Source organism: Callospermophilus lateralis, chromosome 15 (assembly GCF_048772815.1).
Source record: "Callospermophilus lateralis isolate mCalLat2 chromosome 15, mCalLat2.hap1, whole genome shotgun sequence".
NCBI lineage: Eukaryota > Metazoa > Chordata > Mammalia > Rodentia > Sciuridae > Callospermophilus > Callospermophilus lateralis.
The window spans coordinates 43,629,207-43,643,201 of NC_135319.1; the positions used below are offsets into that span (position 1 = coordinate 43,629,207).

Sequence of the window (13,995 nt, forward strand, 5' to 3'; positions counted from 1 at the left end):
TTTCTATTGTCATGTCTAACTGATCAGAAGTAATAAATAAATAGGACTGGGGATGTGGCTCAGGGGTTAAGTGTCCCCTGGGTTCAACCCCCAGTACAAAAAAAAAAAAGTGTTTAACAGCTTATGTGTGAGATCTCCCCGTAGAAAGGTCTGGATTCAGAGTTGGGGCTCTGAGCCACCAGGTTGTGCTGTCTGTAGGTCACCTGGAAACCCAGGTGCACCTGGTCCGTGGAAGCCCTGCTTGTGTGGGGTGCGGGCCTGGGTGTGGCGAGCAGCAGCTGGTGTGAGAGATCGCGTGTGTGCTGCAAGCTGTCCCCCTCCCCGTTCCCCTGAAAAGGCAGGGTGCCCCGGACCTGCAATGCAGGAAGTCAGCGTTTTTCTCTCTCGGATAGTTGCCCCTTCTAACTGTATGAGTGGCTCTCTGCCAGGCCCATTTAAAACCTCTCCTAAGTTATGCAGAAATTAAATGGGTTTCACTGCAGGGCACGAAACCTTATCCAAGAAGGTCAGGCACCAGCCCGCCCCCTCCCCACTGTGCGCAGGGACCCACTCTTAAATTCTCTGATCCGGTGCTCAGGGAGGCCTTCGGCCAGGACCACGGTGAAATGTCCTCGTCTCCCCGAGGCAGGGCTGAGAGCTGGCGTCCCGTGGGAGCCCCCCTCTGCGCACCAGCTCCATGGGGGGCGAATGGCCAGCGCGCTGAAGTGTGGTCTAGCGGCTGGCTGCTCTCAAAGGGGAATGTGGCCATCCTTCTGTGGCCAGTCCTGGGGCTCCTCCAGAGCTGTGTCCTGGCTGGCTGTGGCACTCGTGTGCTCGAGGGGCAGGGGGTGGACGGGAGGGAACTGCAGGCTGTGGACCTTGAGGCCCGGGCTACCCGGGTGAGCAGCGAGTTTGGGGGGCTGCGCGCCTGCTGGGCCCCTGTCTGTCAGGGTCAGGCTGGGGAGCTCCTGTCGGGGCCCCAGCAGAGGCGCGTCCACGAAGAGGGACTTACGAGGGGTCGGCAGAACTGGAGGGAAATAAGGGATGTGCAGGCACCAGGGCTTAGCCCTACCAGCCGCGCTGAAGGCGAAGAGGAGGAGACAGTGTGACCAGAGCCACCCTTTGGCGGAACCCACCGAGAGCCTGGACATGTCTCCCTCTGAGGAGTGGCAGGGGCTAGGAGAGCGGGGCACCAGCAGATCCAGGTGCAGGGGGACGGGAGCCACCGGGAATGCCCAGCATGGTGCCCTCGGTCTTCACCAGCTTCTTGGAAAGTGCCTTGTCTATACCCCTCTAAAAGGTGATCAAGTATTGAAATATCGAAATCCCAGCTGCCGTCTTCTCGGCATATTTGGGCTGGGAAATTTACACTCACGAGCTTATGACCCTTCACATCAACCTGGTATTATGCTTCAGTGTACAGAGAATGGATTAAGGATCAGAGAGATTAAGTAGTTAACCCAAAGACACACAGCAAGGCCGGGATTCCAACAGATGGTCTGCCCAGACCTGAAACTCCAGCACTTGCTCACTCCGCGACTTGCAGGCTTGATTCTCTTTGGAGGGAAAGAACATCTGTTTTACAGGCAGCCAGGCGGGGAGGGAAACCCTGCTGAAGGAAACGCGTGCTCCGCGTGCTCCAAAGCCCAGAGGTGTGAGGGGCCTACTTCTCCAGGAAGTAGTCCACGCAGGCCTGCGTTCTGCAGCAAGGGCACTGGGGGGTCATGACTGGCGAGAGGAGAGGGCCTTCCTGCAGTCTGCCTCTTGTCCACCTCCCCTGACCCCAGGGGGCAGAGCGGTGAGGCATGGACAGGCCGTGGGTCTGCCCATTCAGCCTGAGCTTGCCTGCTGACCGGGAGGGGCTTTGCTCTCAGAGGCCCTTCCCAGCCGGATGAGGGGCCTTCTGAAGAGCTCAGCAAGGGCTGCCAGGGTTCCAGGGTGCCCAAAGAAAGGGGAGCCCTGCAGCATCAGGGGACCTGGTCTTTGTGCCAGTGTGAAAAGAACACAGAACTCAGGGAATGCCACTCTGTCCCCAGGGAACATACCGGCCAGCACACACTCTGGTGCCCTCTGTGCCGCCAGCTTCCCCAGCAGTGCACGCAGCAGGTGGGGGAGGAGCCGACGCCAGGTTTCCAGGATCCTTTGGTACAGAACTCAGGGGCAGGCACTTACTAGGCCTGGATTCAAGCCTTGGTCTACCACTGCCCAACTGTGCAACTTTGGGCAAGTTATTAACCTCTCTGTGCTTCAGCTGCCTTTCATAAGGCAGACGGATAGCTGCCACCCGGAAAGACACTTGTCACAGAGTTGGCCTACCTGGCCCATAGCACAGGGCCTGGCACAGTTTTTATTGTTGTTGTTTCTTTGTTTCCGTGAAAAGGCTCAATTAGATCGTCTTTCCTTAGATGTGTCCAGAACTCACTGAATTATAAGTAAATCCACTCAACCCATGTTTAGCAGGCACAGCACACATGCCAGGCCCTGTGGTCGCCACCACGAGATGAGAACTGACAGCAGGGAGGGGGTGCAGACAGATACTCAGAATGTAATGAGCTGAGTGCCCTCACGGAGGCTCGCTGTGTGTTCGTGGGGTATTTATTGAACGCTCACCGCGGGCGAGGCTCCGTGCCGGGCAAGGCTGATCGGGCCCAGGGCTTCCCCGGAGCCGTGTGACATGCGGAAGCCGGGCACTGGCCAAGAGCTATAGGAGAGACAGGGCCACGCGGAGCCGGGGCCGCCAGGGGACAGGGTGGGCACAGTGGAGACGGCCTGCCTCAGGGGTCTGGAAGTCCTCCGTGCAGAAGGGGACCTTAACCAGACACCCCAAGTCAGAAAGGGGCAGGGTCTCTACACAGCATAGAGCAGAGGGTCACAGAGGCAAGGGGGACCCTGCTGCAGCGGGCAGGCTTCCTGGGGGGCTGCAGAGGCCCAGGGAGGGCAAGGCCAGGGACCTCCAGGGTGGGACCCCGGCCAGTCCCCCAGGCGCACAGCTTCCAGCTCCTGCCTTGAAACCTCCCTGACACGCAGATTGTCGGTCACCCTCCGGAGCAGCCTGGGCCTGCGGCTGGGGCGGCCGGGGGGCAGGCGGCCGAGGAAGCGAAACCGCCATGAAATGGGTTTGGGGACGCGAGTCCCCTCATCCAGAACTCCGGGATGAGCTGATCATCTTTGGAACCGGTGCTCTTACGGCCACCAGGAGGCCATCAAATAAGAAAAAAAAATAGATACTGCACTTTAAATTGCTCTGAACCCGCTCAGAATGACAATGACAGCGCCCGGGGTCTGGTTGGCTGGAGGGACGCGGCTAATGGGCTTTGGGGGACTGTGGCCGACGCAGCCCCTGCCCTGGGCTCCGGCTCACTCTTCTTTGCTTTGCTGTCCCCTAGAACACACCGGTGGGGACGCCCATCTTCATCGTGAACGCCACGGACCCCGACCTGGGCGCCGGCGGCAGCGTCCTCTACTCCTTCCAGCCTCCCTCCCAGTTCTTCGCCATCGACAGCGCCCGTGGCATCGTCACCGTCACCCGGGAGCTGGACTACGAGGTCACGCAGGCCTACCAGCTCACCGTCAACGCCACGGTGAGTCACCGCAGCCGCCGAGCCCCCAGGGGTCCACCTCCTCCTGCCCTTGAAGAGGGCGACAGGACGTGGCCCCAGTAGCAGCCGCAGCGTGGAACACGGATGCTGGAGATCGTGATGGCCAAGCGACAGCCGGCGTCACCGGGTGCGCGCACTGTGTCCCTGGCAGTGTGCTGAGATTTTAGTGTTTTTAAGATGTGCAATTTACAGATAAGAAAACGGAGTCGCAGGAGCAATTCAGTGATTGATCCAAAGTCACCCAGGAGCCCCACTCCATAGCCAGCGCCGGCAGTGTCCCTGCGACATCCATAGTGCAGGGTGTCCTCTCACTCTCGGGGACACAGACAAGCCGTGACATCACCAATGTGCAGAGGCCAGAGGGGCCCGGTCCTTCCTGGCTGCTACCCCAGGGAGCAGGGCCTCTTGGAGACAGGGAATCAAGCAGCCCCTGGGAGTTCAGGACGAGTTCGATGAGGGCAGGAGAGGAGTCACTGTCCCATGTTGCGGAGGACACGGTCACAACTCATGCAGCTGATGAGTAACTCTGGAGAAAAAATCCTGACCCAGGTTGCAAGACTCTCAGTTCTGACACCACGTCCCAGGGCCAGGAATCTCCAGCACACACAGCTGTTTGCAAGCTGTTTAGGGACAGCCACACCCTAACAGAGTGCTACCCCTGCACTCCCCTCTCCCCTGCTCCTGCGCTGCCTCCAACCACAGCTGGTACCATCAGCTCAGGCCAAGAGCAAGGCAAACTCCGGGCATCCCTCTCAACCCGCTAGGACCCACCGGCCCGGACCTAGCACTGGACACCTGCCCACCTTGCTGCAGAGGGGCTGCCCGTGCCCAGGAGCTCTACCCGACAGCTCCCAGAGCCCAGATCCCTGGCTCTGCCTCTGGGCTGGGTCAAGGTCTACTTTTTTTCTCTTTTTGGGGGAGATACAAGGGATTAAACTCAGGGGCACTCCACTGCTGAGCCACATCCCCAGCCCTATTTGTATTTTATTTAGAGACAGGGTCTTAGCGCCTCGCTTTTGCTGAGGCTGGCTTTGAACTTGCAATCCTCCTGCCTTGGCCTCCCGAGCTCCTGGGATTACAGGTGTGCCCCACTGCCCTGACTGAAGGCTTTTGAAAGATGGGGTTCCCCAGGCCAAGACACAGGGACTGCATCTTCCTGCCCGAGAGCCAGGGACTGCATCTTCCTGCCCAAGCGGGCCCCGTAGCCCTGCAGAGGATACTGGCATTCTTTCCGTCTCCCTGGTCTCCCGGGAGATGTGTGCTGCCATTTGTAAAAGGGACTTGTGGGATGAAGGGGGCTAGGAAGCCCAGAGGTTGCTTTTGTGCCTACCCACCGGCACCTCCTGCACGCCCGGCCCTGCACTCCGATCGCTCACGCTGCGCTCAGGCATGCAGGTGCTGGTCCTCTTTCTCTACAAACCTGCCCCCGTGGGATAATTTCCATCCTCCATAAAAATGGCTCTGGGATGTGGGAACAGATCAGCGCTGGGCGCAGGTAAGAATGTGGGTGGCCAGGCCCATCACGAGCCCCGTGCTCAAGCTGGGCTGATGAATACAGAGAAATTGCTGCTAATCTCCCGGCAATCAGGCCTTGAAACTGCAGAGCAGGAGGGGCCTGTCACTCCCTGGTGGGTGGCTTCCTGCTAGCTCCTGGACCAGCCGATGCCGCCATCCCTCTGGGGCTGGCATCGTGCCCTTGGTGCTGGGCATTTCCCCAGGTGATCCTCCTGCCTGGGACGAAGGCAGTGATGTGGTCCCCAGCTGTAGAGGTGACGGCCACAGGCCCTGGTCACATCTGAGAGCCTGGCATGACGCCTGCCCCACCAGATGTGCCCACTGCCATCTCCCTTCCCCACCAGAGAGTCCAGGGTGGGGTGGAAGGGGTCATCTGTCCCAGGAGCAGGACTATAGCCCAGGGTACCATGGAGGTGGCAGCTGCCAGGCTGGACAAAAGCCAGCTGCCTACAAGAGTCCGGTAATGGCAAATCAGAATCATGGCGTCTGATGCCCAGGAGGTCAGGGGACTCCTGCTGGGCCATGTGCCTGGCTGGGAGCGCTCCCTGTGGGCAGTACCCCAGCCTGGGCTGTGGCGTCCCTGGTTTTGGAGCCTGGGAGGCTGCCCCAACCCCACCCCAGGGCCCCTCTGCTCAGCTCTTCCTGCTCCCAGGCCCCCCTCCCTTGCTGCGTCCACTCCCGTCCCTGAGGCCGTCTCACCCACGCCTTGGCGACCCCCAGGACTCACAGGGACAGTCGGGCCCCCTCGTCTCCTGGGCTCTGCAGCTCCATCTCTGGGGGTCGGGGCAGGCACCAGGCTTTCTCATAACGTGGGGAATGCCTGGCCTTGCTCACGTCACTCCAGACAAACCAAGGGCCATCGCACCTGGGGACCAGCACCCTCAAATCCCAGACCAGAGAATTCACAAATCCACGGGGCTGGGAGATACTGGGTGGAACTCTCAGCTTACAGGAATGACATCGAGAATCTGGGAGGGGAAAGAACTTACTGGAGGTTACCCGGCAAGTCCCAGATGTTTAGGCTCCAAATCAAGGCTGTGAAGGGCAGGATTTTTTTTTTTTTTTTTTTTGGTACCAGGAATTGCACCCAGAGGTACTTAACCACTGAGCCACACCCCCAGCCCTTTTTATATTTTATTCTGAGATAGAGTCCCACTACATTGCTTAGGGTCATGCTAAGTTGCTGGGGCTGGCTTTGAACTCGTGATCCTCCTGCCTCAGCTTCTCAAGCCGCTGGGATCAGAGATATGCACCCCCGTGCCCAGCAAGGGCAGATGTCTGTGTAAAGTGCTCTGAGTTCGAGTTCTTGCTACCCCCTTACAGTCGCATGAGTCTAGGCAGTCACTTCCCTCTCTGGTCTCTGTGAGCTCACGGGGACGGTGAGCCCACAACTTCTCATGCAGGACGCAGGTGTGGGGCAGGCTCTGCGTTCGGCTGTGCCTCTGCCACCGGTGCTGACTGGTGTTGCTGGGTGGCAGCAGGCTGCTTCGGTTTTCATCATCAGCTGTGTCTTTCGGGTCCTGGGTGTCCTCTCTTGGTGAGTGAGGACTGAATTTCCAGTACTGCCTGTAGGGCCACCCGGGAATGGCAGGCATGACCCCTCAGGATCCTTCCTGGAGGCCCCCAGATGTCCCAGGCTCTGGAGCTCCCCCTGCTGGTTCGACTGGAAAAGTCCCTTGAACAGTAAATCCAGAACCCAGAGCAGGATTGCGGGTCCCAGAATGAGCCCCTGTGTGGCCAAAGGGCCCTTCTTCTGAGGATTTGCTATCTAGTTGTCCTGGCATGGAGAGGGGCAGGGACCTTGGGCTGAACACGGCAGAGGCTCTGAGGACAGAGCCATCTCTTTACCCGAAGCCAGCCATCCAGCGCAACGGATATTCAGGGTAGCTGGGCCAGGGCTACCTCTACCCGCCGCTCTTCATGACACTGGAGAAGCCACTGTCCCATGGCCCTGCCTGGGGACCCTGTCTGTGTCTTCCTGCAGGAGTCCACATGTACCTGTGTGCCTGGACATGTCATGTGTGTGACACATGCTCTAAGACCTTGTGTGCGTGTGCATGCGTGTGTCCATGGAGTCACTTAAACCAAGACTGTGTGCTCTCTTTGCCCTCTAAGGATCAAGACAAGACCAGGCCTCTGTCCACCCTGGCCAACCTGGCCATCATCATCACGGACGTCCAGGACATGGACCCCATCTTCATCAACCTGCCTTACAGCACCAACATCTATGAGCATTCTCCTCCGGTAAGTCCCCCCTGGCCCTGGGCACTTCCCTCTGAGCCCCTTTCAGGGGGCGGACTAGTGCTGGCATGGGCTCCTCCTAGCTCCACCTACCCTGGCACCTGGGACGGTAGTGACAGGCATCAGCAGTAAAACCCCACCTCCCCATCCTCCCGCTTTGTCCCCAGGGTGCTCTGAGTGGCAGGAAGGGGGAGTGATCAGAAAGGGTCTCCTGGGGGTGCCCTTGGGAGTCCAGCCTGCGCTGGGGACTGGAGTGGGGTGCAGGCTCCACAGAGCGTCCTGAGGCTTGGCCACAGCCTGCAGTCTGCCATCAGCATGGCCTAAGGGGGCAGCTGGCCTTCTGCCCCGAAGGCCTCTCAGCCCTGGCTCTTCCTTGAGAGCCGGCAGCAGCAACTGGCCTCCCTAACTGCTCCGTCTTTGGGTTTCACGGGTCCAGGTTTGCAACAGAGACTCCTGACTTTGTGCCATGTCACAAGTCACTGGGCACCAGCCAACCTGTGGATTGGCTGCCCTGGGACCATGTGTCCACCTCTGGCCCAAACAGCCATAAGTGGGGGTCTCAGAGAATGAAACAGGCCACTGTCCACTCTGCAGGGGTCATGGCTGGGGTAGCTGTGGCCAGGCGACAATGACAGACATCCCTAGAGCGGTCGCCTCCACGCCTCTATGCTAGCTAGAAGAAAGCCCCCACCGTGGGCTGATGGAGGACAGCGAGGTGCCTCCTCGGGCAGGTGAGGCCTGGACACGCAGCTTGGGGCACAGCATTGGTTCCTGCAGAGCTGGGGACGGAACCCAGGGCCTCAACCCATGCTAAGCAAGTGCTCTGTCACGGAGCTGCAGCCCCAGCCCTGACCCTTCTTTTGAGAGAAACCTGTGTGTTGGGAGGACGGTCTCACAGTTGTGAGGGCAGGGCAGGCTCCCACCAGAGGCCAGTGGGTGTTTGGGCCCTGCCCATCTGCACAGGCTGGCTGCCCTGGACTGGGTGCAGACCACGCTCCTAGGTCATTGCATGCCAGTGCAGCCTGACGCCCAGCTTGGACACCATAGCTGTCCTGACCACTGGCCAGGGGCACGGAGCTGGCACTGGGCCCCTGTCTTCTTGGCCAGGTGTGAAGCAGAAGCTCTAACAAGCAGGATGCTCCCTAGCCTGCTGTGACAGGTGTTTGCGGCTGCTTGGAGGGCAGGAGGGGGCACCTCGGGTCGCCACCCTTCTCTTTCCTGGCTTCTGTGCACAGTGGGAGCCCCGGCCTTGGAGACTGAAGGGTGCCCCTGCTCAGCTCCCCCACTTCCCAGGACCCCTTCCTTTCTCCTCCTTGCCGGGCCCTCATCTCAGTCTCAGGTCGGACCTGACTGCTGTTTGCTCCTATCTGCCCCCAGCCCCCGGGCTTGTCCTTCTGAGTGCTCAGGGCTCTGGAGCGACTGGCCCAGACTCTGCTTCCTGGCTGGCTGGGGACGTAGGTCAGCAGAGATGGGGTCAGCTGTGTGCATGGACATAGTGGGAAGTATCTATGGAAGGGCTGGATGAAGAAGTGACCATCCTGTCACATCCTGTCCTGCAGCCTCACCTCCGGTGATGGTGTGAGCTTCCTCTGAGACCCTTCGGCTTGTCTTTCGTTCAAGACCACCTTCCGCTGTTACGGGTTTTATTTTCAGACCTGCATTCACTCACTCCATGCTTCTTTCTTCCGTGCCTTCATCCGTCACCAGCCCTACGTGCAGGGGCCTGTGCCAAGCCACACCCTCTTCTCTCCGGAGGCTTCCACGGGCTCCTACTAGTGATCCCTCGGTCCGAGCAAACCAGATGCTTGCCCACCTGAGCCCCTGCTCGCACCTTGGCTGGGTTTCTTGCATCTGATGTGACTTGCGTGTCTCTTGCATCTCTTTGGGCTCAGAGACCTTGCTATCTGGGCCAGGCCAGGGTTGTCCCTTTGCAAGGCCAATGTCTGGGGAGCTGCTGAACCCCTGTTCGGAGGGTATGAGCTCCTCCGTGTGGGTACTGACCAGGCTGGGGGTGAAGGGAGGCAAACCAGGCAGTAAGTGGGGGTTGGGCCTCTTCTGGGGGCGCTGCTGGGGTCCCCCATCCATGGAATCATACTTCACATCCACGGCCTGTCCTCTCCTCCTGGCTCCACACTTGGAAGGAGCCCCGTTTCCCGTCTGCACACAGCCCTCTCCCGCAGGCCTCCTCCTGCACACTCCAGGCCCGATTTTTCCAGGCCTCTAATCAGTTTCCGTGCCTTGATCTGGGTCCTCCGTGTCCCTTTACTGTGTGGCACTCTGATTTGATGCAGTTGTTCCCGGCTGGCCCGGGAGCCTCCTGGGCCGCAGGACCCAGGCATCCTCCTTCCGGGCCTTGCCTCCACGGCTCCCGGGCCTCCGCCCAGACCCTTCCCCACTCCCCCTGGCTCCCCTCTTTATCTGCGGCTCCCAGCATGTACACCTCCCTCTATCAGTGTATCGGGCAGGCATGCCTCATCTAAAGTGTATATATTACCTAATAAAATCCTTCTTATTTGGGATTATTGCATCAAATTTTAATTTCCTCACTCGAGCGGCAGCATGTCGGCCTGCCCGTCAGTGGAGGACCGATAGAAGGTGAAAGGAGCGGATAAACTGCACAAATTACTGCCAGCCGATGCCTATCAGCCCTTTGACTGGAATTGACTGGAATTAAGGACTGAGAAATAGGATTTTCTGCCTCAGAATCTGCTGCGGCAGCTCTGGTCGGAAGTCCCCGCCAGCCCCCCGCCAGCCAGCTCCCCCCAAGGGCGCCTCCCACTCCCAAAGCAAACTGCTCGTCACCTTTCAAGTCCTTAATCCTGTCTTGGAAGTGGCAGTGGGCTGGGGGCTCCAGGGGAGCTGGGGAAGGCGGCCGAGGCCTCTGAGGCCAGGCGCGGCCCCTTGAGCCAACTCTCCTGCAGAGGCGGAGGGAGGGACGCAGCACAAAGGGGGAAGATGTGGTTTCTTCTAGAAAAGTCCCAGTTTCTGCCTTCACTGCCCATCCCAGCCTGTGCATGTCCCCTGGGCACAGAGTCCTGGGCCCTTCCACCTACGCCAGGCAGCAATGGGCCAGCCCGAGCCGGGCCCTCTGTCCCTGCCCACCTGAGGCCTGAGTCCCCTGTGTGACCTGCTCCACGGTGAGGGGAAGAGAGGACGCTGGCGGTGCTCAGCCCTGCGCGGGTGCTCAGGCGACACCCGGTTCTCGCCGTCGGCCGCTGGCTGTTTGGATAACGCCTAGAAAACACCAGAGCTCGAGGGTGGAGAGCCGTAATCTGGGATGTCGGGGTGGGAATTTGCTGAAATCAGAAACAGGACGTGTGTCCATTGTCCAGGACCAGGCACCTGGATCTCCACCAGGTACCCACAGGGATTCCAGACGCCAGTTGATAGTCACAATCATTTTTGTCACCTTTGCCACGTATGAGTGCTTTACATATGAAGCGATTGCTTAGGAGCAGGGACTATTATGAACCCGTTTTACAGATGGGAAAAGGGATGCAAGAGGTTAAAACTGACGCAGAGGATTCAGTCCCAGAGGTCAGGTACCTGGCTGTGCTCCTGCCCCATGTCTCGAGGAGCCGGGCCCCATGGGTCTGCACACCTGTTGCCTCTCCAGGGAGAGCCTCGTTTCTGAGCCTCTTCCCCGCGGTGGGGTTCCGGGGAGGGCAAGACGCTCCTCGGCAGGTGTGTCTGGACCTGGCCTGCCCACCTGCTCTACCAGCCACGCCCAGCTGCTTTGGGCAGAGGGGCCTTCAAGCAGACTGGCCGGGCCAGGCGGGGCTGCACCTGCCCGTTCCCTCATCTTTGGAAATAAGTTGCAGTATATTGAAAATATAATCACCGAGACTCTGAAACAAGAGCCGAGAGTTCCCGAGAGCCCCCGGACCTCCCTGTTAATTCCTTCTCATAACATTTCCAGTCTTTCTGTCTGCACTTGTATTAAAAGCTCAGGGTTTTATTAAAAGTGGATTTATTTACCCAAAAAAGAGATGAAACCCCAGACCTTGTCAGGAGCCAGGCAGGGCTCTCCGTGGCATCTGGGTGACCCCTGCTGGGAAGGAGCGTCCTTGGCCTCCTATCCTGCAGAGCTGGCTGGCTGCTCCCAGCTCCACCCACCTTGGAGGACTCTGGCCATCTGGGGCAGGACTGCCCCCAGGGGAGGTGCCCACAGGGCTCCGAGTGTTGAAGGTCCTTGGGTCACCAGGTCCCCTCTTTGCCCAGGCCAGAGCTGGCTGCCTCATCCTGTCCCCTTGTGGTCACTGTCCTAGGTGCTGCCCCTGCCTGCCCTGGCTGTACACTGGGGTCACGCAGCTGCCCCTCCAGGTGTATTACTTAGTGACTCTGGCAGGCCAGGGACCCTCAAGCCAGGACACCTGTGGGGCCTGGGTAGGATGAGGCTGCATCTGAGGAGCTGCCCCCATGTCCCAAAAGCACAATTGGCAGCTGGCGCCTCAGGCCAGAGTCCTGCACCCTCAGGAGCTCCTCAGGGAGACAGACCCCGGCTTTTGGGGGCAGATCCCCCCAAAAGAGTCTGGGGTGTGGACCCTTCAAGTGAAATGCTGCGCTTCCCAAACAGCCTCGTCCCAGTGGCCCACTAACGTGCTTCACGAAGGGCTCCCCGGTCTCAGAGAGAGAGCCCTGCTACGCCACAGCCCCCGGCAGCTCAGGGAGCCCGGGTGCAGCCTTTCCCCAGTTCCACGGGAGCTGATGCTTGTAAAATGCACAGAGCAATGACTTTTACAAATGACATTATTGTTGTTATGTCGGAACCTGTCACAGAGGTAGCGTCACCTGACGAGCAAGAGCACTTTGGAGCCAAAGTCCCTGTTTTAGTCAGCTTTTTCATGGCTGTGACCAAAGGACCTGACAAGAACAATTTTAGAAGAGGAAACGTTTATTCAGGCCTCACTATTTCAGAGGGCTCAGTCCATAGACCCCCGGCCCCACTGCTCTGGGCCTAAGTGAGGCAGGACATCATGGAAGGGTGCGCCGGAGGAAAGAGCCCAGGACATGATAATCAGGAAGGAGAGAGAGAGAGAGAGAGAGAGAGAGAGAGAGAGAGAGAGAGAGATCTGCTCATCAGGTACAAAATATAAACCCCAAAATGCCAGGGTTGCTATTCCCCGCCCCCCAAGGCGGAGATGGGTCCGATTGGTGGTCATCATCAGGCAGCCCCGGGGCCAGAACCTCTGGCGACAGGGTGTGTTGGAGCCTGGAGAGCAGGTGGAGGTCGCCCCAGGCGAGGGCGATTCAGCAAGTAGGGAGGTAGTGGCCGCATCAGCACCCGTGTGTGCGCTGGATCATTCAGTCCATCAGCCAATTTGTCACCACAGCTGGCGAGTGCGGGCCGTGCGCCAGGATCCCTTCCTAGGACCAGCCACGTCTCCAAGGCTTGCTTGCACTGTCTCTTGCCACGGAGCACCTTCCTTTCCATTTTTCTCTCTCTGGAAAGCTCCTACGCACTCATCAAAACCCATCCTAAATGCCACCGACCTGTGTACCTTTTGCAGGTTCCTCCAGGTGGGCTTCTGCACTGTAGGAGCTGTTTCTCCATCTGCGCACACAGCTGTCCCTGCCTGTGTCCTCGGCTCCCGGACACGGACGGCTCTCCAGGAGCAGACCCCTGCCTCTCCCCTGCTCTGGGCTCCTTCTCCACCAGTGCTGGGGCTGGAAGGAGGGGGAGCCGAGTCACTGAGGCAGGAGCCGTGGGCGCAGCGCTGTGTGGGCAGGGTTCACAGGGCCATCGTGCCTCCCGGGTGGCTCGGTCATCCCTGGAGATGCATGCTTTCTGGTCGTGCTCACACGCATAGAGTATTTGATCCATAATGTTTTCCTCTACTCGAGCTCTGGTGAAAACATGGTCCCATCTTATTCAGATTAAGGTGGGGCAAACCGAAGCCAGAGAGGTACGGCATGCTTCCCAAGGTCACAGAGCAATTTGATGGATGGCTGATTTAGAATCCAGACCTGGCTGTTCCTCCATCTGCTTCTCCCATTCTAGTGAGGGATATGGGGAAAGGTGGGGACAGTGATGGCGTCGGCAAGGTTGGGCTTTCCCAAGGGTCCTGGGGTGTGTACCTGAGCCCTCGATGTGTGTCCCAGGGACAGAGCGGGGCACTTGCTGCCTGCTTCCTGGGCTGGCCTTGTCAGCCTGAGGAGGGAAACCGCGGGTGACAGAAGAGCCACAAGAAGCAGAGCCCGGGGCCAGGTGGCTAACTCAAGGCTCTCCCGGTCTCCCACGCAGGGCACCACCGTGCGCGTGATCACCGCCATTGACCAGGACAAAGGACGTCCCAGGGGGATTGGCTACACCATTGTTTCAGGTAAGGAGAGAGCTGTCCCTGTCCCTCTCCCCACCCCGGGAGAGCCTGAGGAGGGTTGAGGGCACAAGGGGCAGTGTAGGAGACCTGCCTCCAGGACAGTCCCACCAAGGGGCCTGGAAAGGCCGGGAATGAATGAAGAGGGGGCGGAGAAGGAGAAGAGGCTCTTGGGAAGCCCACAGAGGCCAAGGTTGGGGGGACTGCAGGGCAGCGCAGGGGACAGTGTGCTGCTGTCCACGGCCTGAAGCCTGGCGCCTCTGGGGCTCAGAGCCTAGTGGCGGGTGGCTGCGCCGACCTCCTCCAGTGCTGGGGTGTGTCTGTCCTTACTTGCTGAAAAGGGG

The 13,995-nt window shown here is 59.4% G+C and overlaps 1 protein-coding gene across 1 annotated transcript in view; it reads left to right on the top strand.

Moving 5' to 3' along the window:
* The window catches only part of Cdh23 (cadherin related 23), a 335,818-nt gene that overhangs the window by 110,781 nt on the left and 211,042 nt on the right, over nucleotides 1-13,995 (top strand). The window contains exons 6-8 of the mRNA XM_077105309.1: nucleotides 3,366-3,560; nucleotides 7,209-7,337; nucleotides 13,579-13,657. Coding sequence (XP_076961424.1) covers nucleotides 3,366-3,560; nucleotides 7,209-7,337; nucleotides 13,579-13,657 — 403 coding nt within the window. The remainder of the gene's footprint in view (nucleotides 1-3,365; nucleotides 3,561-7,208; nucleotides 7,338-13,578; nucleotides 13,658-13,995) is intronic.